Source organism: Bos javanicus, chromosome 3 (genome assembly GCF_032452875.1).
Source record: "Bos javanicus breed banteng chromosome 3, ARS-OSU_banteng_1.0, whole genome shotgun sequence".
Classification (NCBI taxonomy): domain Eukaryota; kingdom Metazoa; phylum Chordata; class Mammalia; order Artiodactyla; family Bovidae; genus Bos; species Bos javanicus.
This window is the reverse complement of record NC_083870.1, coordinates 15,910,673-15,938,658: the sequence shown is the minus strand read 5'-3', so window position 1 is coordinate 15,938,658 and position 27,986 is coordinate 15,910,673. Positions and strand designations below refer to the sequence as shown.

Below are 27,986 nucleotides of genomic sequence, written 5' to 3'. Positions count from 1 at the left end.
TATCAAAAATCATTCAGGGACTTCCCTGGTGGTCCAGTGGCTAAGACTCTGGGCTCCCAATGCAGGGGACCCAGACTCAATCCCTAGCGGGGGAAACTAGATTCTGCACGCCACAATTAAGAGCTTGCGTGTGGCAGTGAAGACCGAAGACCTCCCATTCCACAGCTAAGACCTGGTGCAGCCAAATAAATAAATAAAGATAAACATTTTTTTAAAAAAATTCATACCCACTCTGTCTACATTTTTCTCTCCTTATCATGAGCATCCTTCCAACATGGAATACTGGATACAATCGGAGGCCCCAGAGATCGTCTGATCTAATCTGCCTACTTTACAGGTGACAAAACTCAGGTAGAGAGAGAAGTGGCCTACCCAAGGTCACACTGTGATCAGTACCCCAGACAGACCAGGCCCCTCGCACCGTGCAAAGAGGGCAGAGGCTTGTTGGGAGGAAGTGCCTTGGATGGGGCAGGTACTTGGGCTACTTTTCCCACTCCGGTCACTCATTAGCTGTCTGTGTTGGGACAATGATCTCTTGTATCCCTGAATTATAGCGGAAGCTTCTTGAGAAGTATGCCTCGGCCCTCCTCGTTTCCCAAGGCTAGGTGTGTGGTTTCCAAGGTAATGCACAGCTGGGTGGATTCAGCCTCCCAGGCACCACCTCATCTTGAACCAGCAGGGGAAGAGGAGTGGGAGGTGAGGTGACACCACCTCCCCATTTACAAACAGTGACTCCTTCCGAAACCAGTTTCCCTTCTGTCCCCCTGCCAAGGTCAAGGGAAGAGGACACCTCTGACATCCTGGAGTCCTGGAGCTGAGGAAGCTTCTGGAGGACTTGGCAAGAGGTGACTGCCTGGAAGTCAATGGAGCTGCAGGCAGCTGACTCCGGAAGTCTGGGACTGGCCCTCGAGGCTGGGGCAAGTCTGAACATGCCCAGGGCAATGGTTTTCACACCTGTTAACAGACGCCCTGTCAAGAAGCATGACACAGGATGACATTTCCAACTGCCAAAACAGAAAGTCAACACAGGCAGCTGAGAAACAGCCTGCTGCTCCCTAGGCATGCCGCCCTGGGCTCTGGGGGGCCCCGAGATGGCAGCAGGAGACCACCACCCCTAAGGAAGGGCAACATGGCAGGAAAGCCCTCTCTGGGACAGAAAGGGTTAAAGCCAAGTGTTCAAATATTTAGCAAATAAAACCAAAATGTCACACAGAGACTGCCAAGGCTGGAGTGGTAACCATGGCAATCCATGGCCAGCTGCAGATCTGAGTGTGAAGAGGCTCTGGGACCAAGGCCTGTGATGAGAGGGGACAAGAAGGGACAAGAGGGCGATGCAGAGGATCACAGTGGGCCTGGCCAGCCCAGCTCACAGAGGGCAGCCTGCCAAGACCCTGGACCCCTTATGATGCACAAGCCAGGGCTTCAGGCCAGTCTGTCAGTCTTAAAGAGACTCCGTTTGGTCTTCTATGGACCGAGGAAAGAATCAATCTACCCGTCTGACCCCTGGGCTCGTTGTTCATTCATTTGGTTCCAGTTATCGAATCCCTGCCGTGTGCTGGCTGCTCTTGCCTGTGGCACAGAGCAGAGAGTCTGAGTCAGTCCCCACCACCATGGACCTGTGGCCAGAGCAGACACAGGTGAGAAACAGTGTCCGGGTCAGAACACAGCCAACTTCTAGAAGGGGCACCTTGCCCAGGGAGTGGGGGCGGCCAGAAAGCTTCCTGGAGGAGGTAAAAACCTAAAAGTCAAAGGGGTAAAGTCAGGCAGGCAAGAGGTCTGACAATATACCCGACAACGCTCCAAAAAATACACAGCACTAGACAAGATGAGAGGTGACGCCGTCGTCACCGAGGGGGCTGCCGATGCGTCATCCTCTCAGCTTTCTGTCTTTGAAGGGTAGTCTGACAAGGACTCGTGGTATTCGGACTGAGCAGCACTGGCCCCTCTTTCCTCCTTCCCTTTCAGCCATCCAGGTGCAGGCAGGTCGTTGGGAGGCCCGGCACCGTCCTCTGGACACATTCCCCATTTCCAGTCTCCCTCGTGTGCGGCCATCTGTCCGGGGAGTGTTTGTTGGCACAGGGCAAGAAATGGACATGAGCTCGGCAGAGGAGGCCACTATCCAGAACATTCCAGTCAAGTCCTAAGGTTCTGAAGGAGCTCATGTCCTCGGACCAAGCAGGCTGAGGGGCTATCCAGGGGCTTCAGGATCTCAGGGGTCCCCAATCTATCTGTTCAGCTCTAAAGGAGGACCTTGGCCACTGGCCCATCCACGATCCCCAGTGAAGGCCATTCAAACCCATCAGTCAACCAGTTAGAGACACCATTAGGAAATGTCTATCAGGGACTCGCAAGGACAGAGATCCCAGCCCCACCAGGGTGAGGCAGCTCCCTTCTCCCCTGGAAGACAGACAGACATTCCTTTCTCTCCTCTTTAATGCCCCTGAAACGCTCCAGGCCAGTTTCATCCCAAACATGCACAGGACTCTGCTCCTGGTGAATACACTGCTTGGGTAAAATGTCATCTCCCTGTGAGAGGTTCCCAGCCCTCTGTGGCCACCTAATGTTTCACACACACACACACCTCACACCTCAAAGCTTATCAGCCTGGGTCCCAGTGGATCGAGGTCTAGGACAAGCAGCTTCCAAAGGCAGGGACCAGGTCTCAATTAGTTCTGGATCCTCCATGTCTGACATACAGTAGTCCTCACCTAACAGATAAGATGTGACTTGAGCCCAGTTTCTTCTAGAAGGAGAAGGGAGAGTAAGGGAATAGAGCAAGACTCAGCCTGAACCTTCAGTCCATTCCCTGAAGGGAAGACACTCCTACTAACTCATTTATTTATTTATTTATTTTCTACTAACTCATTTAGCAGTGGACCCCTAAAGCATCAGAATTCCCAGTGACTCAGCGGTAAAGAATCTGCCTGACCATACAGGATTCACAGGAGATTCAGGTTCGATCCCTGGATCGGGAAGATCCCCTGGAGAAGGAAATAGCAATCAGCTCCAGTATTCTTGCCTGGAAAATCCCATGGACAGAGGAGCCTGGTGGGCTACAGTCCGTGGAGTCACAGAGTCGGACGTGACTGAGTGATTGAGCACACACAGGCCCAAAGCATGTGAACCAGTGACACCTCCTGTGTTCCAGAGGCCCACGTCCCTGTGACAGCAGGTTTCACGTGCCCGGGAGGGTACTCCTACCTACGGGACCATCGTGCCAGGGCATGTGAGCCTTTCCGTAACATGAGCTGTCTCTTGAATATAATTTCATATGTCTTACAATCTGAAGTAATCTCCCTGTAAGCTGAGAATTCTACAGCTACTTCATAAAAATATCCACATTTACACATAACTTAAAGTCTCCTTTTATTGGTCTCCTGTGTTTCAGATGCATGAGGTTGAAGTATCTTGTCACTATTCTGTTTCTGTCAGATCTGAAGTGGACTAGAAGGCTCTGGAGGCCAACAGCAGATTGTGATCTGATTGATGCTTTTCACATTGAATATGGCCAGTAATCACAGACTGAAATTAATGATCTCTCAAGTTCCCGTCCACACTGGATGATGGGAAATCTGCCACTGCCTATGTCCCAGGCTAGGTTCACAGCAGTCTCCCCATTTTAGTTTGACAGACGTTATCTGAGCCCCGCTATGTGCCAGGCACTGTCCTGCAGCTTCCCGCCCCTATGGCTTCCTTGAGGACACCAAAGCTCGGTTCCACATCTCCAGATGTAGACGTACCTTCACTTTCTACCCGCCCCCCCAGGCCCTAAGCCAGGGCACTTCCTCCCTGGGGCACCCAGACCAGAAGCTGGCTGCTGGGTATTTCCTCCCTCTCCACTGGCTCCTTCCTGCAGAGCTGACAGACAGCGCCGTCTCTCCAGGTCACACATGCAGACCAACAGCTCTCCCTCCTCACTGCGTCCTCCCCAGTGGCCACTCTGCCTTCCTTGATTCACAGCCAAACTTCCCAGAAGACTGACCAGTATGCAGTCTCCACTTTCTCACCTCCGACTTGGTCCTCCGTTCCCCTTCCACCGCCCCGTGACTGCCACTCCCAGTGATAGGGCTGATAAAGGGCACAATGACCTACCCACAGCCAAATGCAAAGGGCCAGTGTAGTCCGACTCCTTGGCCCCTTGTGACAGAACTGGCACTTCCTTCCCTGTCCCGGCTTCCTGACTCCCTCCCCTGGGGTCTCCTCTGACCTCCCTAACTCTTTTCTTCTCCTTTGTGGGTCTATCTGCCTCCTCCCACTTCTCACTCGATGATGTCCTTCTGGGGGTCTGTCCCCTTCCTCTTCTCATCCCACTGCCCCCTTCCCACCAGGCCTATCCTCTTTATCACTATCCTGGAGGCAGCTGGATGCCCACCCTCCCCGCAACCTGAACTTGGACGTGTCCAAACTAACCTGGTCGTCATTTCCCACCTCAACCTCCTTCTGTGGTTTCAACCATAATGAATGGCACTGCCAGCCACTGAGTTACCCAAGCAACGGCTGGGCTCCTCATTTCCCACAGACAGTACCTCCAACCTAACAGGTGACCAAGTCTGATCAATTCTACTTGCTCGACATCTCTTAGGCACAGTCTCTCCTGTCCCAGCTCTGGTCTTGCCCTGATTCAGGGTGTCACCATCCCTCATTTCGACCATGGAAACATGCTTCCAATTAGGCTCTCTGCCTCTGAAATTGGCCCTTGCAACATTTGCCATGCTGCAGCAAAAATGCAAATCTGATCATCTGTCTCCCTAACTTAAACCCCTTCCATGGTTCTCCCTGCTGCCCACAGGACACTTCTAAAGCCCTTCAGCAAGACAGATGAGTTCCCGCTGGTCCTGCCATGCTCCAGAGTGGACCCGCCCTCAGCCCAGGATGTTGTCCTCGAGGCATTCTGACTGTACTCTGCAGTTTCCCGTCTCAGAGCCTCTGTATATTTTGAGGCCTCTGCCTGGGATATCCTTTCCTTGCTGTCAGCACACAAACGCATCCTCACTGAAGCTAAGCTGTTTTGCACATATTATCTAATTTGATCTGTACAACAACCCTGTGGTGGGTATTGTTAGTATCATTTTCCAGAACCCACGTTGAACTACTAAAAAATCTGTGTTCTCAGCCTCCTGCTATCCTGCCTTTCAGGATGTCACTAAAGACATTAATTAGGGCCACAGTGACAACTCCTTGCAGAAGCAAAAGTGATTTCAAGGTTTCCAGCACAGAGGACTGGGTGCCTGTCTCAGGGTCTGCACAGAGTAGGCCCTCGTTAGGTACACACTGCATGAATGGACGAGCTAGATGGATAAGAAGGGGAGAGGAGGGAGGGTCCAGGGGAGCGATAAAGCATTCGGTGTTTCACTAGTCAGAATGGCCATCATCGAAAAGTCTACAAATAATAAATGCTGGAGACAGTGTGGAGAAAAGGGAAGCCTCCCACACTGTTGGTGGGAATGTAAATTGGTGCAGCCACTATGGAAAACAGAAAGGAGGTTCCTCCGAAAACTAAAAATAGAGTTGCCATATGATCCAGCAATTCTACTCCTGGGCATCTATCCAGAAAAGATGAAAACTAATTCAAAAAGATATGTGCACCCCAATGTTCATAGTGGCACTATTTAAAATAGCCAAGACATGGAAGCAACCTAAGTGTCCGTTAACAAATGAATGGATAAAGAAGATATTGTATTATGTGTATACACGAGGGAATACTAATTCGCCATTAAAAAGAATGAAATAATGCCATTGCAGCAACATAAATGGACCTAGAGATTATCATATGAAGTAAGTCAGAAAGAGAAAGACAAATAAAATATGATATCATTTACACGCCGAATCTAAAATACGACACGAACTTACGGGAGGCTAGTGGTAAAGAAGCCGCCTGCCAATGCAGGAGATGCAAGAGACGCAGCTTCCATCCCTGGGTCAGGAAGATTCCACGGAGTAGGAAATGGCAACCCACGCCAGCGTTCTTGCCTGGAAAACCTCCCCCTGCACAGAGGAGCCTAGCAGGTTATAGTCAGTGGGGTCACAAACAGTTGAACATGCCCGAGCACAGTAAAAAAGAAGAAGAACTTATTTACAAAGCAGAAACAGACTCACAGATATAGAAAACAAACTTATGCTTATCAAAGGGGGAATAAATTAGGAGTTTGGAATTAACAGATACACACCACCCACAATAAAATAGATAATAAAGACCTACTATATAGCTATATAGGGAAATGTATTCAATTTCCTGTAATAAATCACAAAGGAAAAGAATCTTAAAAAGAATATATATATATAACTGAATCACTTTGCGGAAATTAACACAATATTGGAAATCAACTATACTTCAAATGAAAGAAAAAAGAAAGAGAGAGAAAGGGAGGGAGAGAGGAGTTCAGTGCTTTACAACAGGTCGAGTCAGGGACATGTCAATGGCCCCTAAAGTGTGATTGTGCAATGCGGGGAGAGGAGGCTGGCAGCCAATCTGGGAGGTGCTGGTGATCACCAAACCACAGGAATACATGGACTCCCCACAGGAGAGTTCAGTTTTCAAAGTTTTGATACACAACACAAAACCCAAAGTATTTGGCTTTTCATTTCTTTTCGGGACACATTAGCCTAAGGAGAACAGATGCCTGGGTCTTTGAGCCTCTGGGCTCCAAGATATCATCCTCAGATGACGGGCGCTGCCTCGTGGGAAGCTTAGGGACCTTTTTTCCCTGTCCCAGAACAGAGCCGGGCTGAGTGGACATTCCAGAGAGGCCCGTTTCTTCTCAGTTGGAGGGGCAGACTTTCTAAAACTCACGATGCCCAGTCAGGGACAGCCTCCCCCAAGAGGCCGTGACGCCCTGGGACAGGCCGGCCCACAGAGGGGGGCCTCCTGCACTGGTGGGGGGTACACTCCATCGCCTCCAAGAAGCTTCTAAGCCTCAGGGCAGGACTTGAAGCCAGAGTTTGGTTGAGAGGTTCCCAATAACGTTTCAGAATTCTTCTTTCTCAAAAATGCAAGTTGTCCATATAACAAAGAGGAATCCTATTCCAGAAAGCACTCCTGGCCTCCTGTGTGTGCTGGGCGGGGGCCAGGGGCCTGGGTGTGAGCAGCTGGGGCAGGGCTGGGGGGAGGTGGAAACACGGCCATCCGGTTCCTGCTATAATTGAGCCAAGTGGCCAGCAACTGGTGTGGATAAGGAAGTGGCAAGCATATCGTTGACACAAGCCCCTGACCTCACCCTACCCTGTCCCTGCCGGGCTTCCCAACAGATGAGCGGCGGCTGGGCTCTCCCTACAGAAGAGGTTATCCAAGCAGCCCCTCTGGATAAGCAATCGTGCCTGGGATTACCCTCCCTCCACTCACTCTCAGGAGGCAGGTTCCCTAGCTGGCTAGCACCAGACCTCAGTCAGAGAATTACAGAATGGGGTGTGGCGGGCTTAGGATCTTCAATGAACAGATGTGGAAACTGAGGCCCAAGACCACAGGGCTAAGAAATGGTCAAAATGACTTTGGAAATCAGACATCTCAAATCCAGCACCCTTTCATTCAAAACATCCCCTGCAGAAAACCAGCTCCCTGTCACACGCTGTGGGTCCCTGGAAATACAAAGATTCACAACATCATTGTCCCTGAGGCTGGGGAAAAGGACCGGCACAGAAAACTACAGTATGGTCAGGTAAGTACGTATGAAGGCTCTGCTGTCTGGGCCCAAACCATTCCAGATTCCCTCTGGCCAAAGAAGGTCCCATTAGAACTTTCCAGAAGAAAGAACTTCACTGGACAGGTAAGAGGCACAGAGGGAAGCCACGTTCTGGTGACAACGAACATGTTGGTGGGCCAGGTAGGATGACGGACTGGGTGGTGGGAGCTGAGCATGCAGGCAGGGTAGAGAGAAGTCCAACCACTTTCCAGTACCGAGTGGTCCTGACAGTGACTGCCTGGTGGGCACAGCTTGTGAGATGAGGCCCAGCTGGAAGCAGTGGGACAGAGGTCACAGGAAATGGACCCACCCTCTTACAAGTTCAGCAAGGTGGATGGTATGACTTCCACACTTCACATGGGGAAACCAAGGCCCAGAGAAGTTGTTATAAGTTGTTCTTGGCCCAAGGGCATTCAGACTGAAGTGTCTGAGCCAGGATTCAATGCCTTCACTGACTTCACTTCGTTGCTCTGAACTGTGAGTGTCAGGCCAAGACAAGTAACTGACATAGCATCCTCTGGTGCCCATAATGAGGGCGAAGCAGAGACTAGCTGTGAGGTGAGAAAGGACAAAGTGTGCCCAGCTAGGTGCCAGCCCCACCACCTGGAAAGAACGAGGTCACAACTGCAGTTGGGTGGGGTCAGGTCTGAGAGCTAAGGCTGCCAGCCCTGGGATCCAGCAGGGCAGGACCCCAAAAGAATCAGAGAAGGGACACCTGGCTCTTCCAATTCCAAGGCCTGGAGTAGAAATAGCAGCAGCCAAGCCGAGTGGACCCAGGCGTCAGGCTTGGACCAGCTCCTTTCCCTCTTCCCCAAGCCTGGATCACAGCTGAGCTTCACTACTCTGCCTTTTTCTCTGGCCTGTGTGACCCCTCTGCACAGGTCAAGGTGGTATCAATTCAGTTCAGTTGCTCAGTCGTGTCCGATTCTTTGCGACCCCATGAATCGCACCACGCCAGGCCTCCCTGTCCATCACCAACTCCCGGAGTCTACCCAAACCCATGTCCATCGAGTCGGTGATGCCATCCAGCCATCTCATCCTCTGTTGTCCCCTTCTCCTCCTGCCCCCAATCCCTCCCAGCATCAGAGTCTTTTCCAGTGAGTCAACTCTTCGCATGAGTTGGAGTTGCGAACTTCGCATGAGTTCGCAAAGTATTAGAGTTTCAGCTTCAACATCAGTCCTTTCAATGAACACCCAGGACTGATCTCCTTCAGAATGGACTGGTTGGATCTCCTTGCAGTCCGAGGGACTCTCAAGAATCTTCTCCAACACCACAGTTCAAAAGCATCAATTCTTCGGCGCTCAGCCTTCTTCACAGTCCAACTCTCACATCCATACATGACCACTGGAAAAACCATAGCCTTGACTAGACGGACCTTTGTTGGCAAAGTAATGTCTCTGCTTTTGAATATGCTATCTAGGTTGGTCATAACTTTCCTTCCAAGGAGTAAGCGTCTTTTAATTTCATGGCTGCAATCACCATCTGCAGTGATTTTGGAGCCCAAAAAAATAAAGTCTGATACTGTTTCCACTGTTTCCCCATCTATTTCCCATGAAGTGATGGGACAGATGCCATGACCTTAGTATTCTGAATGTTGAGCTTTAAGCCAACTTTTTCACTCTCCTCCTTCACTTTCATCAAGGTGATATAGTGTAGTACGATGCCTCCCGATGAGGGTGCAGGGGCTCAGAGGAACTAAGGAAACACCTGGGTCCCACAGCTGGTTTGGGGTGGGGTGAACCTGGCTGGGAGCCCCGACTGCGACTCCCGGTCCCGTCTCCCATTCCTGCCCATTTCTCCTGCCTGTACTCCTGGCTCCTTCCTGGGGTTAAAGCCCACCATGTTGTCCAGGTCGGCCCCACAAAGGAACATGCTTGGTGGTGTCTGGGACTCTTAGCCTTCACAGCACAAGCTCTGTCCCTGCACCTGTGACCCCTCCGGAGACTAAAGAGTCCCCACCTTCTCAATGAGTGTCCTCTGGTCATCAACAGAGTGGAGCCGAGGTGGCCTGCAGCCAAGGCTCCCTCCCCCAGGCTGGCTGCAGTGGCCCCCGGCACGCAATGGGAGAGCAGACCACCCTCCCAGGAGCAGAAGATGCTCACCCATCTCTGCCTGTGCGGCCACTCAGCCCAGAAATGCTGGGTGACAAGAGATACGATATTTGAAGTGTTTTACAGTTCACAGAGCCCTCTCACATTACCCATTCATCCTCACAACAACCTGTAAACAGTGGAATGAAAAGCCCCATGTTCCAGACAGAAAAGTTCACACGTTCCAGTCCGGAGAGGTCACAGGGCTGGCCAGAGACCTGCTGTGAGAAGAGGTCATGGCTGAGTCTCAGCCCCAGCTTTCCCAACTCTGAGTTCTGGTCTTTGTCAATTTCTCGCCTGCTGCCCAGATGTAGATCTATCTGTGCTCTTCCAGCCAAAGAACAGGGTTATATTCAGATGTGCATGCAAGTGAGAAAAAACATCTGGATACCATAGAACCCTCCAGGGCCCCAGCACAGCAGGTCAGCCCAAGGGCCAGGTGACGCAGGAGACCCATTGTCAGGAGAAGATGCCTCCGACCTGCTCACTCCTGCCTGCCCTTCCCAGCCCAGGTCAAACCATCCTCCTTATAGCGGCCAAACTGGAGTACACCCCAGACGCCAGGCCAATATTTCTCTGGGTGCCAAGTGACTCCTGGGCAGCAAGAAACAGAGGCCTCCTCGACCACAGCAGATTCTATTCTTTCTAGAAAACGACTCCTTCCTGGCACAGTCCAGGAAGTGGTAAACACACCATCAGACTCCTAGTATTATCTAGTGCAGTGTGTGTGTGTGTGTGTGTGCGCGCGCACGCAGGCACACGCATGCAAGGGCATAGGAGGAAGGTCTGCTTCACTTGGGAGATTCAGTGGCTCACACTCAGAAAAGATCCAGCAAGAGATAGAAAGAGCAAAGTCAGTCCTACAGTAAAACAGTGCAAAATGAAGACTCTGAGCAGGACTGTCCCCAAAACATGAAGCCATGTTTGCCTCTGGGATAATCACCATGGTTCTAAAGCCCCAGAGCAGTGTCATGTTACCTCTCCCATGAGGGCCCAAAACGAAAGAGAAGAGCCACAGTCTCGGATACTGTCTGGTGAGATCCCCCAACTAGTTCCTGAGGGGGCGAGGGGTGGGCTCAGCCTGGGGGAGAGGAACGGCCCTGCATGAAGCGATGTGGGCAAGGGCACCTACCTGGACTTCACGTGTGTGATAGGCGATGATCAAACCCAAAAGGATGATGGTAGACAGACTGATAAGGCATTTCAGGGCCAGTGAAAACATGGAATCCTGCAGAAGAAACGGAAAGAGAGGATTAGAAAAGATCCAGGACAGAACATTTCACTCTGAGGCTACGTTAAGGGGTGAGGGGCAGCGACAGCAAAGGAAAGACTGTCACCAGCACCTCCCAGGAGCAGAATACAGCACAAAGGTAGCCAGATCCCCGAAAGCACCTTGGGCTGGGCCCTGGGCTGGCTCAGTCTCCGCAGCTGCCTCTGAGCCTCTGTTTTCTAGGGTTAAATCGTATTTGCATTCCTGGGATGAACCCTGCTTGGGCGTGATGTATTATGTTTGTTATACATGGCTAGATCCAGTTTGCTGATGTGTTGTTTAGAATTTTTGCCTCCATACTCATAAGTCATATGAACATAATTCTTTTCTGTGCTGCTATTATCTGGTTTGGGCATCAATACTGTGCCAGCTTCGGCCTTTCTTTCCTCTTAACAAAGGATTCCAAGGTCCCCTCCATCCTGACAATGCAGAGTTCTTTCAGGAATGAATGAGAATGTCCTGGTGGTGGCTCTCCCATTTTAGGCCAAGGGCACAGAAGGAAGCAAGGGCAATGGAGGAATCCCTGGAGAAGAAAGGGGGCCGAGCACAGAACAGCAAAGTTCCTGGGCAGGAAAAGGGCCCTGAGGGTCCCTTCAGCTGAGGCTGGGGGAGGCAGGGTGGGTCATTTGGCCTCTGCTGCAGTCCTCCAGCCCCAGGGCCGCTTACGGGACCCACATGGTTAGCAGCAAGAGCTCCAGACCAGCCCACTGCATCCAACCCCTGATACAGCCACTTACTAGCCATGTGATCTCAGGCCGCTCACTCTATCTCTGCACTCAGTGGCTTCTGGCATCAGATGGGGATAATAGCAGTACCTACCTCTCAGGGCTGCTGTGAAAGATAAAGGCAGTCTATAAGATTGAAGGCAGAAGGAGAAGGGGATGACAGAGGATGAGATGGTTGGATGGCATCACCGACTCAATGGACATGAGCTCGAGCAAACTCCAGGAGACAGTGAAAGACAGGGAAGCCTGGCATGCTGCAAATCCATGGGGTCGCAGAGTCAGACACAACTGAGCAACTAACAATATGTAAGGTGCCTAGCCCAGTACCCGGCCCTGTGAGGGATGGCTACCGTCATTTCCCTCACCTTCTCTGCAGGGCTGGTACCGCCTGGGCATTTGGAAGCCAGGGAGCAGAGGCGGCTCCCAGTCCCGGAGGAAGGCGGGAACACAGCCCTGAACAAAGGCAGCAGAGAGCCGGCAGTACTTCCAAGCATGGTGTTGTAGCCCCATGCATCCTGAGAGACGCCTGCCACACCAGAAACAGTCCCTGTGCTCCAGAATCATAAAATGCCTGGTGTCTACAAAGCAACTTACTGTTTACAAGGTGGTTTCATACCTCGTTCTCAGCCATTCTCAAGACAGCCCCAGGCCTTTCACCCAACTTTATAGATACCACAGGTGAAGGCTCAGAGGGGTGAGTGGCTCGGGCCAGGGCCCAAAGCCAAGGCCTCTGACTCACTGCCCGCAAGTCCTCAGCCCGCTCTTCGGTGGGAAACAGAGTAAAAATGTGAGAAGTGTCCATTTACACAGACCCAAATGCCAAGATAATAATGCAAGGTGTCTCAAAGGTGCGTGAGTGCATGCTAAGTCACTTCAGTCATGTCCGATTCTTTGCAACTCTATGGACTATATAGCCCACCAGGCTCCTCAGTCCATGGGATTCTCCAGGCAAGAATACTGGAGTGAGTCCCCATTTCCTCCTCCAGGTCCCAAAGGTGGGATATAATTAATCACCATGTGCAACCTCCAGTAGAGAGGGGGGAGACATCACTGTCCAAGAAAGCAAGCTTTCGGAGACAGAGGGAGGGGTACCTGAGATCTCCAGCATTAGAGGGCAAGGGATCCAATATGGGGCAGCCACGGAATCAGTGGAGGGCTTGGATTTGAGCCCAGGGTTCCCAGATGCCCAAGTTTGTGCTCTCAATCCCCTTTGCAGGCTGAGATGGAAAGAGAGCAGCTCTCCCTGGTGTCTGCCAATCTACCCTTCATCTGTGTGATACAGTTAGTGCCCACTTAGTGCTGGGAACCCAAGGGAGAACCCATGCAGGAGCTCATTCTTTCTTTCTTTCATGACGATTTCAACCTCTTCTCATTTCTTGAGCATCTCCTAGGTGTCCAACAGTGTGGTAGACACTACAGGATATTTACAGAGATCCTCTGCCTACCAGAAGCTTCCAAACTGGCTTATATACAGAACCCAACTTTCTATACTATGTAGGACCATCCAGCTGCAGGGAAAGATGTCCATTTTGCTCTTCCTAGACGATGGTCTAATTATAAGCCACGTTTCATTTAGCCTCTTGTATGTTCTACACTTAATGAAGAGCAGCCTGGAATCATTTACTCGGCACACACGCACAGAAATGTCTCGAGGAGTACTATGCTGCTCCAATTAAGGGCCCAGGACAAAACAGAACACAGTTTCAGCCCTTGGGAAGGTTCCGATCTTTGAAAGCACTATTGGGTGCCTGAAACACCATCCGAACCACAAGACCTAGCGGGGCTGAAGAGCAGGTGGTGAATTCAGGGACACTCAGACTTTGAGGATAAGGCCACTTCCCCTTCAGAAATCAACTGGGAACAGATCATAATGCTTTCGAGCCAGAAATGACCATCACTTTCTTCTCAAAGGGGTCTGAAGACATCTGGGGAGCATCACGCCTCCCCAGGGAAGGATTTGGGACCAGCTGCGTATTTCAAACTCTAATTAATTTCTTTTGGCAGAAATGAACTGAAATCAGAATCCAACTCTATTTCCATCATTTTTAGAGGAAGAAATAAAGGGAAAGGGGCCAGATGCTGTCTCCTCTCCTTCAAGCCTCTTCCTTTTGCTCTAAAACTCAAAGCCTTTACGTAAAAGGCAACTCCACCCTCTTCTTGGTTTTGGCCAGTGAAACCTTGTTGGCCAGCTCCAGCCCCATGGGGAGACGAATGTGTACTCGATCAGCGGGAATGCTCGCTACTTTACAGATTTCCTTGCAGTCTCAAGCACATGTCAATAAAAAATAAACCGTCAACCATTTTTAATAGCCAAAAATATGTCAAAGAAGTCAGCTGGACTAGAAATGTTTTCTATTTGTTAAAATGCTGAATTATCTTTTCTTTGCTGTCTGATCTCCAACTAAGCTTGAAACTGACATGGTTCTTCGGATGATGGCAGCCATCAGGGCTGGCTAGCTGCCGCACGCCATAAAGAGATAAAAAAGGGGCCAAAAACTAAATCAAAGTCCGTGGACAGGGAGCTAGAAGGCCCCCTTCCAGTAGCTCAGGCCTGGCAGCTTATGCTGGGCATGTGGAAGATTCCTCTCACGGAAGCGAAATAACTCTGGAAGCAAATCCAAGCACCTGTAGGGCTTGAGGGCCTGCGGGACTGGGTTGAGTTGATCACAGCACTCCCTCCCAGCCCTATGAGTCCCTTTGGCCCTTGGATGGCAGTGAGTGGGGAGCCGAACAGGTGTGTGTACATACATACACAAGCCCTGTGATCACCCCAACCGATCAACCCTTCTCCCCTGCAACTCAGAACTTTTAAACAATAGAGTAACAATCCTTAATACACAAGAATGCTTACGAGTCATATCTCAACAGATGAGAGTTTTTTCAAAGCCATTATTCCTAAATGCTCCCAAATATTAGAGTGGGTAAGCAAATGGGAGTCTAGCCAGTGATGGAACACTATGTTGTCACTCAAAGCCACTTCTGTCAAGAATATTTGAAGAAGAAGAAAAAAAAAAAAAAAGAATATTTGAAGACATCAGGAAAGGCTCATGATTCAATACCAAGTGATCAATCTGGACCCCAAAACTATATATATATTTCCAATTATTTTTAATGTAAAAATGAGAAAATAAATAGTATGATTCTATTAAGTGTCAGGGTACTCAACTGTATTACCTCTGATGCTCTGAGTACAACAGGTACTTAATGCGTGCTTCTTGAAGCTTCTTAATAATAGTGCTTTTATTTTGACCTAATGTTTATTAAGTGTCAACTACATACCAGGTCCCAGACTATGCCTTCTACACAAATTACTTTGCATCCTCACCCTATAGATGAGGTCATAATGTCTCCATTTTACTGATTAAAAAGAAAACTGACGGACTTCCCTGATGGTGCAATGGATATGAATCTGCCTGCCAATGCAGGGGACATAGTTTGGATTCCTGGTGCAGGAAGCTTCTACATGCCGTGGAGCAACTAAGCCCATGCGCCACAACTACTGAGCCTATACGCCACAACTACTGAAGCCCACATGCCTAGAGCCCAGGCTCTGCAATTGTAGAGGCCACGGCAATGAGAAGCCCCAGGATCGCAACAAAGAGGAGACTCTGCTCTCTACCACTAGAGAAATCCCACACGCAGCAACAAAGACCTAACATAACCAAAAATATAAATAAATAAGTTTTTTAAACTGAGGTCATAGAGACAATGTGACTTCTCCAAGGCCATACAACTAGCCCAGATTTTAGCTATACATCAGATTTTTCTATATACCATGCTCCCCCCCCCACCCCCCGCCCTGTGCCTTCAAAATGAACTAGACTCCCATGTGAGGTGCTGAGTTTGTGTCATCCTAGCAGAGGCTGGCTACAGCCATCGGGGTGCTATAGAGGGGATTCCTAGCAGGGAAGGAGGGCGAACCACATTCCTACAAGATGCCCGCATCATGTGGTCCCTGTTCTGCTCCAAGACAAGAACCAGCCCTTCACAGATCTACGACTTCTCACTGATGACAACAATCTGTTGTAAAGCACTGCTCTAGGGGCCTGCCATGCAAGGTGAGCATCGTCAACCCCCTTTTACAGAGGAGGAAACTGAGACTTTGAGAAGTCACCTAATTTATACAAGGATGTGGCCAAAAAATGGAGGCAGGACTTATTCCAGATAATCTGCTTTCAGGTCCCGTGCTCTGCCCATACATCAACATCCCCCCTGCCCTGCTGGTCAGACTTTTCTAGCCTCCAGTTTCTGCAGTGAGCCTTCTCAGAACCGCTCCAGCCCTTCCTCCCCTGAGGCTGTGTGGAGTGTGATGGAGTGTGTTTCTGGCTTCTGAGCCAGCCGTATAAACTGCTCTCCCCACCTGCCTTGTAACTTCCAAAGACAAGCCAGAATTGTAATGATTATGGTAGACCTTCCCAGAGACTTTGAAGTCCTAAATGTGTTTTATTGTTGGAACATTTGAAAATAACAGAAAACCATACTTGCAAGCAGAGTCCTAGAGGGGCACTGAAAACAAGTGAAACATATCAGGTAAAAAATGGGGAGGTGCCTTCCCCCAAGAATGAGTATGCATGTGTACATACGAGCCCCATTCATGATCTCTGTCACTGGCTGGAATCCTCAAAGGGGAAGAGGTGATACCATCTAAAGTCTGTATCTCCTGAATTAAGATCTATGTTTTATGCATTCGATTTGGGAAATAATTGATTTCGAATTCTTTTCTGCTTAATAAGGTCAACTTTTCCTTCAATTTCATGGAGAGGCTCCAAAACTGATTGACATTTCAGCATCAGCTTAATACTGTGGCTCTATAATGGTTGTCCTAATTGGACACTCTTGCTAATTAATGCTATGCAAATTAAAATCCAGCCCCTCATCCACTGGCCGGGAAGACTGTATTCTCGGTTGATGTTCTCTGCTGAGACTCGGCTTCTTTCCTCAACCTGGTGCTTTCTTACCAGAATCAAGCCCCTGACTTCCTCCTTCCTCTGCTCTTATCCTGCCTCTTTCTCATGATCTCTTATTTTCATTCACCCTCATCACCTTTCACTCTGATGCTCATCTCTTAGCTCAGGCTCATCATCCCGGGTTAAGCTGCCTGATTTAAATACATCCCTGGCTCTTCCTGGCATCTGCAGAGTAACTGCCCAGCCTGGATCCCACCAGAATCTGATTTTGGTCACTCATGGCCCAGAGTGGAATTACTCAGACACTCTGCATCCTTGGCTGTATAATTTTAGAATAAGGAAAACAGGCAAAGATGCATGGTGGTATGGGAGGTGGACCCTGGGAGCCTCGGAGGGCACTTGGGTCTCTGACAAGCCTGAGAAGAGAGAAGTGTCAAGAACCCAGGGTGTCTCATAACCAAGAAGTCTTGAGCTGGGCCCTGGGCTTGCCATCAGAGGACCCAGGAGGTCTCAGCTACCTCCGTGATAAATGCCTGGCTTTGGACAGGCTGCATCACTCTTCTAGACCTCAATACTCCCCAGTAAAATGAGACTCTTGGACCAAATAGTCCCTGAAGACGACTGGCTGATGGCACTGGCCATACACTGGCCGTGAAACATACACAGGTCACAGGGACACTCCCAACAGTTTTTCCTTTCTTCCCCTTTTCTCAAGCATTTCTATACATGATAAAATTGTGACTGTGAAACAGTCAGCAACAAAACTCACTCATGCCAACTTCTCTTCAAATAGAACAAGATGGCTAACAAAGAAAATTACCATTGTCTTTTTCTAAATAACATGGAATTTGAAAGCAAAAAGCCAGAATTCAAGTCATATCTCTGCTGCTCACTAGCTATGGGCCACTGGACCAGTCACTTAACCTCTCTGCACCTCTGTTTCCTTCTCTGCAAACCAGATCTAACAGGATCAACTCTCATTAGTATTGGAGAATACAGTAAAATAATGCATATGAAAAAACTCATTCTTTCTTCACAGAAAGAAAAGCTCACATTTTCTTGTAGCCAAGCACCATTTCTCTCGCTATACAGACGTCAATGCGGGGAAAGTCAGCTGTGTCTCAGTTGTGGGTCAGGGAGGGGCTGCAGAATTCCCCTCTAATATCATCAGCATTTGAGGTTTGCAACAATATACAAAGATGCCCCCCAGACATTTCAGAAAGACAGCTTTGGTGGTCTGCAGTGGGGCAAACATTCATACACTCATCCATTCACAGTATAAATATTTATTGAGCACTAAACTATGCCCAGGCCCTGTGCTGGGTACTTGCAAAACCCCATTCACCCCCAGGCTGCTGAGCCTGAATCCAACCTGGCAGATGAAGGGCAGGTGCATAGGGCCTGGAAGAAATGGGCAGAAGGCCAATGCTGAGAGAGAAGACGTACAAGTGGCTCCTTACATCCTGAATGTGAGCTGAGGCTTACAGAGTAACCAGAGACCAAAGGAGGCTTCAGAGAGTGCCTTCTCCCCAAAGATGCTTTCTTCTGAGCATGCAGGCTCTCTGTGCAGATGAGGAGAGCAAGAGACCGTCTCCCGCTGGATGCCCACCAGGGCTAGGCATCAGCCTGGGTAGCGGAGACCAAGCTGCAGGCACCTTCCCACCTTCCTGAGCCCTCTGCGGAGGTGCGCGTGTGCCTTTACCAGGCCCCAGGGGCTGTCGCTCACCACTGAGAAGGAAGCCCCGGAAGGGCAGTATTTTTCAATCTCATTTGTCCACTTCTACATCCTGGTGCCTCGGGCATTGTCCTACACACAGTAGGTCAATAAGTATTAGTCGAAACTTAAATATTTGAAGGAAGGGGGGAAAATTTTGAAATGTGTCAAGCAGGTAGACACTTCCATCCTGAGCTTCCAAATACATGACAACTAATAAACAATCAAAATAACAGCCATAGGATTTCCCTGGTGGTCCAGGGGTTAAGACCATGCTTCCACTGCAGGGGGCACAGGTTCGATTCTTGATCAGGGTCCCATATGCCCGACAGAACAGCCGAAACACAAATAAATAAAAAGCATAATGGCCCCAAACTGGAACATTTCAAATGTCTATCAATCAGAGAACATTTCAGATGTCTATCAATCAGAGATGCATAAACAAACTGGTATCTCCATACAATTGAACATCATTCTGTAATTAACTATTTACATATAAAAAGATAAAATAACAGCCAGCATCTGCTGTGTGCTTAGCATGGCCAGGCACTGGTATGATGGCTTTAGATCTCAGGACAATCCCAGGGAGGCTCTGTGGCTTGCTCACCATCCCCAAGTGAGGATGAAGTGGAGATCAGATTCTAACCCAGGCAGAAGCCAGACCTCAGGTTCTGGGCTCTCTCCACCCAGTCTTATGACATATAGGGTGCCCACCCATCATCAGAACATCACGCTTTCCAGCCCAGCCTTCCCAGGGGGGACTAATCCCCCACCTCATGGCTCTCTGAGGAGGCCCCAGTCATGTCACCATTAAACCTCGGTCACTTACTACCATGACAGAGTATGAGCAACCTGAGGTCAGGTCTGCGGGTCTGCATCATCATTGTAAGTGCAGCCCAGACCAAGCCTGCAGTGGGGAGGTCAGGTAGAAAACACTTGTGCAAAGAAGGACCCCAAAGGTCTCAAAATAAAACTCATGAAGTCAGGTTGGCCTGGGGCATTTCTCTGCGGCCCTCCAAGCTGTCACTCCCAGAAGGAAATGAAACCCAATGGCTGAGGGACACGGTGCCGCTAATACAAGGGCATCGGGTCTGAGCAGACGGTGGTTTGGTAATGGTTACTGAAGCCAGCACAATGACCGGGACACCAATTAAGAGGAAACCAGCCTCGGCTCTCCTGCCGTGCAATGCCCCGAGAGAGGACAAAAAGGTCATTTGGAAGACCACACTACCAAAATATCAAGTCAGATGGGTCATCCCTAGGGCCACAAACATAATTCCAATTAAGGAGATGGTTTCCTTTACAAGGTCTGAGCAGAGGGGAACTGGCCAATCGTGAATTCGCTACTGCGTGCCTGCTTATAATTTATCTTCCTGCCCCACTTACAATATTGGCAAAGATTCCATGCAATTCAATCAAAATTTTTATTACATACTTGCCATGTGCCAGGCCCTGTGCTAAGCGTGGGACATTGAATATACATCATGAGGTCTCTCTTAGGGCAGTCTGCGGCTGGTTGCTCCTGAAGTAGTCAAGAACGGACCCATTAGGACTTCCAACAGGAAGTAAGCACTTTACAAAAGTTTGTTGGGTGAATGAATGTCGAAAGGTTAGACTTTTGAGTTCAATACCAAGGCAGAATGAAACCAGGAGTAGGGGGTGGCATTGAGTCTCCTCCTCCCATCAGGGAGAAAGCAGGGGGGAAGGGTGCCCACCAGGCACCAACAGCATGGAGGGACCTTGATCTCCACCCCAGAACAGTTAAATCAAATCTCTGCAGGTGAGGCCTGGACACTGATATTTCCAAGAACATTTCAGTGATTCAAATGTGCAGGCCGGAGATGAGAACTGCTCCTCTAGGGGCACAAGAAAGAAGCCCAGAAGGCTGGGGCTGCCATCACTGTCTTGAGGAAATGCTGTTGAACAATCATATGCATAAGCAATGGCATTCCTTGGAGTTAAAAGGAAATGTAAAAGCCATCTAGTTAAATGGCTCATGACTCTCCTAAACAGCTCGTGAATCTCTGTAAGATTCCTGGCATATAGTCATTCAGTCTCTGCTTGATTACCTCCAGGAATGGGGAACTCACTTCCTATCAAGGCAGCCTATTCTGTCGGAAAGGCTCTGACCTTTTCACAGACCTGGCTTCAGCTTTCTCAGGTTCTTAGCCCCCAGTAAAGCTAAACAAACAAATGCCTCTGTAAAGCCTCACTCTGATCTTGGTATCATCTGTGCCTATGCAAAAGTCCTCAATAAGCGAGCCCCTCCCCAAGGCAAATACCAATAAAAATACAAGTACCAGACCTGGAGGCACCCCTGGAAATCAACTTGTCCCCACCTTCATTTTACATGAGGACACTGAGGCCCAGTGAGGTCAGCTCAGCCCCTATCAAACACCAGCCTGTGTTGAAGGAAAGCTTAGAAGCTGGTTTGGGGACTCCCAGGCTTAGGCTCACAAGGTAGCTATCCCTGCCACCCTCCCCCATCTCTGAAGATATAAGAGCTCTAAACTTATCTGTCTTCCAAAAGCCTAGATTCCTACCCTGGAAGTCACCTCCAAACCTCTCACCTAGCCACTTTATTTCCTTCTCCCATAAACAATCTGCTCCTGATTACCTTTCATCCTCCTCTGCTTGTGGAATCTGAGTGCCCTTGGCCAGTCAGCAATTACGTCACTCTTATGGTGTCACAAAGCCCCATACAACCTTCTCCAGCTTTGATGAACGCACACCTGTCACTACGCATCTCATTCTGAAGGCCCCGATCCCCGCCTTCATCTCGGGAGAAGCACACACCGAAGGCCTCTTGTCCTAGTCCCAACATGCATCCTGGCAGCTGGGAGTCCCCCACTATAGAGAACCACTTCAACCACTTCACTCCCGCAGCCGTGGCAGAGCCCTACCAGAAGCCTGCTTGGTTTGCCATCACTGTGAGAGGGCTTCTCCTTGCAAGTATCCAGTGCCGCCCTCACCGAGACCATCATCCCCACAGTTCCTCCAGGTGGCAGGAGACCCCTTTTCTTAATGTTCTAGAATGTTGGAGACAACTGCTTTCTGGATGGCTTGCTTTGAAGTAATTTTTTTCCCCTCTTATTAAAACCTATGTGGCCCCCAAACCAAGAAAACAACAGGAATCACTTTGCTCTGCAGAAGTTTGTGAGTACATACTGGGTTCCCAGCAAGAACCAAACCAGACCAGGCCAGGTCTGACCCAGGCCTGGGCTTCTCTCTCCCCATCCAGCCCCAGGACATGCACCAGACCCCTGGAGCCTCTGCAAGAGCTGTGGTCAACCAGTTTACCCAATGAGCTGGGTTAGCGCCTCTTCAGATGGGTAGTCTTTAAAATAAGAATTCCTACCACCTGCAGCCACAGACTACCCCAACCCTCATCTTTCAGCCTCATCACCCCCGACAGTTCTCTTCCTTCTTTTCACCCTTCAGCCCCTGCCTCTGTCTGCAACCAGAGGCTGCTGCAGTAGCAGAAGCAACACCATGATCCCACCGACACCTTCCAACTTCATCAGAGGCTTCCGCAGCACAATTCTCTGCCCACTCCCAGCCTGGTACCCAGATGCAAGCCCACTTCCATCCCCACACGCGGCATAGTCAACCCCTGAGCCTGGCAATGTTTGGGCCAAGTGAAATTTTTAAGATGCCCAGAAATCACATATGGTGAGAAAAACAACCGCCTGGCAGGCTGCACAGACATCGCTGAAGGCTGGAGCTTCCCGGATAAGGAGCAGCCTTGTCCCGTGTTTCCCCTGCCACATTTCCAGGCTTCCCGGAGCAGCAGCCCAAGGACAGCGTCATCCTCCTTCCACTTCCACACCCAAGCTCTTGCCAATAAACGTGAGACAGCAAGTCCTCCACTCAACGCACAGACTCAGCGGGAAGGGGCCCCCTCAGCTGTCTAGTCTAACTGCCCCACTTTATAGGCAAGGAAATGGGGGTCCAGCGAGGGGCTCTGTCCCCAGTCAAGGCCCCACACCAGGTAACAGAAAAGGCTTATCTTGCCCTAAGTCTTCTGAGGGCTGGGCTGGTATTTTTGCCACGTCCCCATCCTGCTTGCCCATCAGCCACACACCCCTGCAAGGGGTGGGACCCCTCTCTGATTCCTCTCCCACCCCTCTGCACATACTCAGCTCATGTTTGGGGAAGGGACATTTATTTCTTCTATGGCTCATTCAAGGGCAAATCAGGAGAAATAACAATCACCTAGTCCAGGTTCTCTATCTTCTTGCTTAAAACTCGAAAAGCTTAAACATAAATAAAGGGAAATGGTCTGGAAAAATAACCAGTTGGCATGGAACAATTGGCATTTCAGAGCTGCATAAGAAGTGGAAATACTGTTTTTCAGAAATTCAGCACAGCCATGAGTTGTTAACTCCTAGGCGCTTGGCACAGGCTTTTCAATTGTTTGGATGTGATGGACGATGTTGATAGAAGTGGTGGAGACCAAACACGGGCTATTAATAGGCCGGATGTGGCATTTTTATCACACTCACTAGCTCACCGGCACCAAACTGTTGCCAACCTGCCTACCTTTGGCTCTGAGCTGCCATCAATTCCAGCAACAGGGCACCCTAGGAGCCGTAACTCCTACTCATGTCCGAGCAAGCTTATCCTTGAGCCTAAATGGCCAAGGCAGCCAGCCAACATGGGCTGCTTGTGTGTTCAGAACTTCCAGGGAACCACAAGGCCCTGAAGCTTCCCTGGATGAGCCCCCGCCCCACACAGTGGATACAGGAGATAGTCAGAGCTTAGGGGAGTCAGGAAGCTCTCAATTCCCCTCTGTACTTCTCTTATCTACCTCCTCCCTGCAAAAGCTTGAAGCAGCCCTGATTTCAAGGCTGGAGTACATCCACTCTACCTGGTCCAAGTCAGAACTGATTCAAGGTAGAAGGATCCCGATGGTGCCCTAAAGCAGGGGTCCCCCACCTCCAGGATCTACTGCCTGATGACCTGAGGTGGAGCTGATGTAATAATAGAGGTCAAGTGCACAGTACACGTAACGTGCTTGAATCATCCCGAAACCATCCCCCAACCCCTGGTCCCTGGAAGAAACTGTCTTCCGTCAAACTGGTCCCTGGTGCTGAAAAGGTTGGGGACTGCTGCTGTAAAGGGTACTGCTGCTGGGAATTCTCTCCAGATTCTAACTCCGCAAGGATTCACTGAGTACCGATGGCATGTCAGTCTCCGAGGCCACACGTTTTCATACAGGGTCTCACTTAATCCTTATGACAAGGAATTATTGTCCCCATTTGAGAAAGGAGGAAACTGGGGTCCACAGCGATCTCACAAATATCTGAGATCGTGTGATTAGTGAGGGGCGGAGTCTTCTGATTCTGAGCTCAGGACTGGAGAAGACCTGAGCAAAGTCCCTGTTGGCATCAGTGCCCTGCACGCCCCATGGGTGTGGTCACTCTACTCTTCTGAAGCCCAAGCTGCAAGGTCTCTCCGTCTGAGCACCATGTGTCTCCCCAGCCCCAGAGCTTCCTGATCCTGGCCAGCTGTCCTCTACCCGCATGCGCTCAGCCACCGGGCAGGCCAGGCCAAAGATCCCAACTGGACTGCTTTAGCTCCAGCACTATCTTTGTGCTCACTCACAGTCATGTCCAACTCTCTGCGACCCCATGAACCAGGCACCTCTGTCCGTCCACCAGGCACCTCTGTCCGTGGGATTTTCCAGGCAAGAATATTCAAGTGCGTTCATTCTATCTTTGATATCCATCAAATGAGTAAAAAATCCTTTCTTCCTTCCACAGTTATTGTGAAGACCAAATCGTGATTGTGGAAATGCTCTGCCACCTAAGAGTTCCCCGAAGCTTGAAACTGTCTGCACGCACAGGGGCCATATATATGCAGGTTTTCTCTGGGGAGGCCGGTTTATGCCTATTGTCTGGAATAGTTATGGATAGGAATAGCAATTATTAATGTCTTGCTCTCAAAAACATCCCTATTTAGTGAATCGCACGATTACATACGTAGCACTTGCTGCCACAGGGTCTCAGAGAATTGGGGGCCCCTCCCTGCCGTCCTGCTTCCATGTCTCCCAGCTCCCCCACCCACCTTGTCCAGTGGCAGCGGTTGGGCTCAGTGCTGCTGTTAGCAGACCCTTGGCCAGGGTCCCTGCTCCCAGGCTCATAGACAGGCATCATTTTTCTAGATCAAAGCAATTATTCGTAGATAGTTTTCAGCAGGGCAGTGTCAGTGTCACAGTGCATGGATTAATTGCAATTATATGTCACTCCTTTCAGGTCTATTCTATCAATTATGGCCAATCTCAATCATGTGCCTAGCTGCCTTAACCCTCTGTGGCTTGAATTACCAGCACAGAAGAGGCTACAACCATGGAGAAGGCTGAATATCAGAATATATTTGCTATTGAATCATAGTGTCATGGGTGTCAGTTTAGGGCTTCTCCATTTACAAAGCACGTTCTTGCAGTTTCCTATTGGATCTCCGGGAGATACGGACAGTTACTCCCATCTCACAGATGGGAAAACTGAGGCTCAGAGTATTTAAGCAATTACCCAAGGTCACCCAGCTAGGAAGCCCAATTCTCCTACTAATAACCTTGTGTTGCCAAAACATTGTTTTGTTTAGCAATCAATGAGCGTGACCTGCACTGGAGCCCTCCAGAATGTGACCCCTGGGCTTCAGTAGTCTGACCTGGCCTCATGCTGAGGCGTTCGGGACAGCCTCTGCAGGCAGCTGGAGCAGGCCTGCCAAGAAGCCTGTCCAACGAGTCACATGCTGCAGGCCCACTCTGCAGACTCACACTGTACCTGAAGCAATTCAAGTGACCTTACCATCAGAAAGAAAAAGAAATGCCAAGAAAAAAATGTCCACATCAGAAAAATATCCAAACACGGAGACCCAGAACCTTCCTTCTTCCACTAGGCAGCGGGTGGAGTTGCTGGAAGATACCTCTTGCTAGTACGGGAATGGCAGGACGCCCACAGGCCTCAGACACCTAAGGGCATCTCAGTGTTGAGATGGGAGAAGCCAGACAAACACTGCCTTCTACTTCCAGGGTGTGTATTTGGGCTCCTGCCGGAATCTACTCTGCCCTGCACTGGTTACAGCATGCTAGTTCAATGATCTCTAAGACCCCCCCACCCCAGTGCAAAGCCCCATTTTACAGATAGGGGAACTGAGGCCCCAAGCTGGAAATCCCTGCCTGTGACCCAGCTTGCCAGCGCTGAGCTGAGAGGGGGCGGGGTGGGAGCGGTTCCCCCTTGCTGGGTTCTTGCTGCCCATGGCCATGAGCTGCCTCAAGGAACTGGAGGGCTGTCTGCAGCATCTCTCATGGGAAAGTTTGCTGCTTCCTTTCTTCCATCTCTCTATTTCTTCTGCCCTCATCTCACTCTCCTCACTCACATTTCTTTCCTCTTGCACTATTTCTATTTCCCTGTTTTCCAGAAACAGGGTTTAAGACTGTCGGCTAGAGTTCTAGGTCTGCATGGAACTCACTGTGCTGGAGCCCCCAGGCTCTCACTGAATGGTCACTCCAGACTCTGGGCTGCTTCATGGCAGGGCCTGGGTCCTATTTGTCTCTCTGTCCTCATTACTTCACACAGGGCCTGGCACATAGTAATGGATGCTCAATAAATACTCAAATGAGTGAATGAATGAATAGAATGAATGAAAGACCATGTCAAATTCCCTAGCAGAATCAAGCAAAATGATGCCATTGCAGGTCTGATCATTCAGGTAGTAAATAGCACTTAGAAATGGGGGGCGGGGGGATGGAATCTGACTCACTTTTAATTTCCTCATTCCACTAACTAAACAGATATTTATTTGTTTAGAACCCATGGCTTAAACCTTTAAATGTAACAGCTGTGATCAGAGACCTAAGAAAACAGAAGCCCCAGCCAAGCTCTTCTCCCAGCTCCTCACCCTGGAGAAGTTCTAGGACCAGGAGTAATAACCCTGCAAACGTAGTGGAACAAATGATGCTTGTGAGGAAAACCTGTCTTTCCAGCGCAGAAGTGGCTCAGGGGTCCCTAGCCAGGAAGATCGAATGCTGGTGCTCCCAGACAACCACTGAGGTTGATGACTTGCTAAGCTTTTAAAACCTCCGTCAGAGCAAAGGGAAAAGATTACACAGGCCAAAGGCACTGACATCTCTCCACGCAGATGTCCTGGCTTCCGGGCGGGGACTCTGAATCAGCTGCCTCTTGTCACTTAGGGCCAGGTGGACGGGCGGCGGGAGGTGGGGGGCGGGAGGGGAAGGTTAGGAGGGAGGAGGGGGGATGGTTAGGCCCAGGGGAATGAATTGCTTCATTGAGGAAACCCAGCTGGGCCCAGGACTGTGAGCCATGGGGAGCCAGGTGGGCTAGGGCGGGGGGAGAGAAGCTGCTCCTGCAGGGGTGGAAAAGGCCAGGCGGCCAGTGAGCTCTGGGGGTCAGGAGGACATGTTCTTCCTGAAGAACTCGCCCCTCTCCCTCCAGCTGCCACCAGCTGCTGAGCATGGTGGGACAGCCAGGAGACATGGGTCAGGCGGCCAGAGCTGGATGGACAAGCCCAGAACAGAAGGTCCGAGCACCAAAACGAGACAAGGTCTTGGGTGCAGAGAACGTCAGGGTTCAGACAGGTCTTGGCGTCTTCTCTTGATGTGAAGAGCTGACTCACTGGAAAAGACCCTGATGTTGGGAAAGATGGAGGGCAGGAGGAGAAGGTGGCGACAGAGGATGAGATGGCTGGATGGCATCACCAACTCAACGGACACGAGTTTGAGCAAGCTCCGGGAGATAGTGCAGGACAGGGAAGCCTGGTGTGCTGCAGTCCATGGGGTCACAAAGAGTCAGACACGACTGAGTGACTGAACAACAACAATATCTTACAAACCAGAACACTGAGGCCAGACCTGGCTGAGGTCAATCAGCTGCTAGGTCGAGAACTAGAGTTTAGCTCCCTAGACTCCCTACTCCAGGGCTCCTTTTGCTACACCATATAGATTCCACAGCAGTTAATATAAAACACAAATTGTGCTGAATGGGAGAAAATATTTCAAATGATATGACTGATAAAGAGTTAAAATACAACATATAGAAACAGTTCATACAACTTAACATCAAAAAAACAATTCTATCAAAAAATGGGCAGAACTGAGTAGACGTTTTTCCAAAGAGGAAATGCAGATGGCCAACAGATACATGAAAAGATGCCCGACATCCCTAATCATCAGGGAAAAGCAAATCAAAACCACAATGAGATTTTCACCTCATACTTGTCAGAATGGCAGAAGGTCTGCAAATAACAAATGTTGGTGAGGATGTGGAGAAAAGGGAAACTCTGTACACTGTTGGCAGGAAAGTGAATTGGTACAGCCACTGTGAAGAACAGTATGAAGAAGTTTTGTTAAAAAACTAAAAATAGAACTACTATATGACCCAGCAACTCCACTCCTGAGCGTATGTCTGAAAAAAACACTAATTCAGAAAGACACATGCAACCAATGTTCACAGCAGCATTATTTACAATAGCCAAGATATGGTAGCAACCTAAGTGTCCATCATCAGATGAATGGATAAAGAACATGTGGTACAAATATATAATGGAATGCTCTGCTGCTGCTACTGCTAAGTCGCTTCA

General features: G+C 49.7%; 1 protein-coding gene across 4 annotated transcripts in view; it reads right to left on the bottom strand.

The window, feature by feature from the left end:
* KCNN3 (potassium calcium-activated channel subfamily N member 3) overlaps positions 1 to 27,986 on the bottom strand; it is a 187,652-nt gene that overhangs the window by 119,816 nt on the left and 39,850 nt on the right. For 2 of the 4 annotated variants that reach the window (XM_061404630.1, XM_061404621.1), the window contains one exon: positions 10,900 to 10,995. The exons of 1 other annotated variant lie outside the window; for it this stretch is intronic. In XM_061404630.1, the coding sequence (XP_061260614.1) occupies positions 10,900 to 10,995 (96 nt within the window). Of the gene's footprint in view, positions 1 to 10,899; positions 10,996 to 20,953; positions 21,102 to 27,986 lie in introns of those variants that run through there. One more of the 4 variants, XM_061404649.1, reaches the window with a different exon arrangement.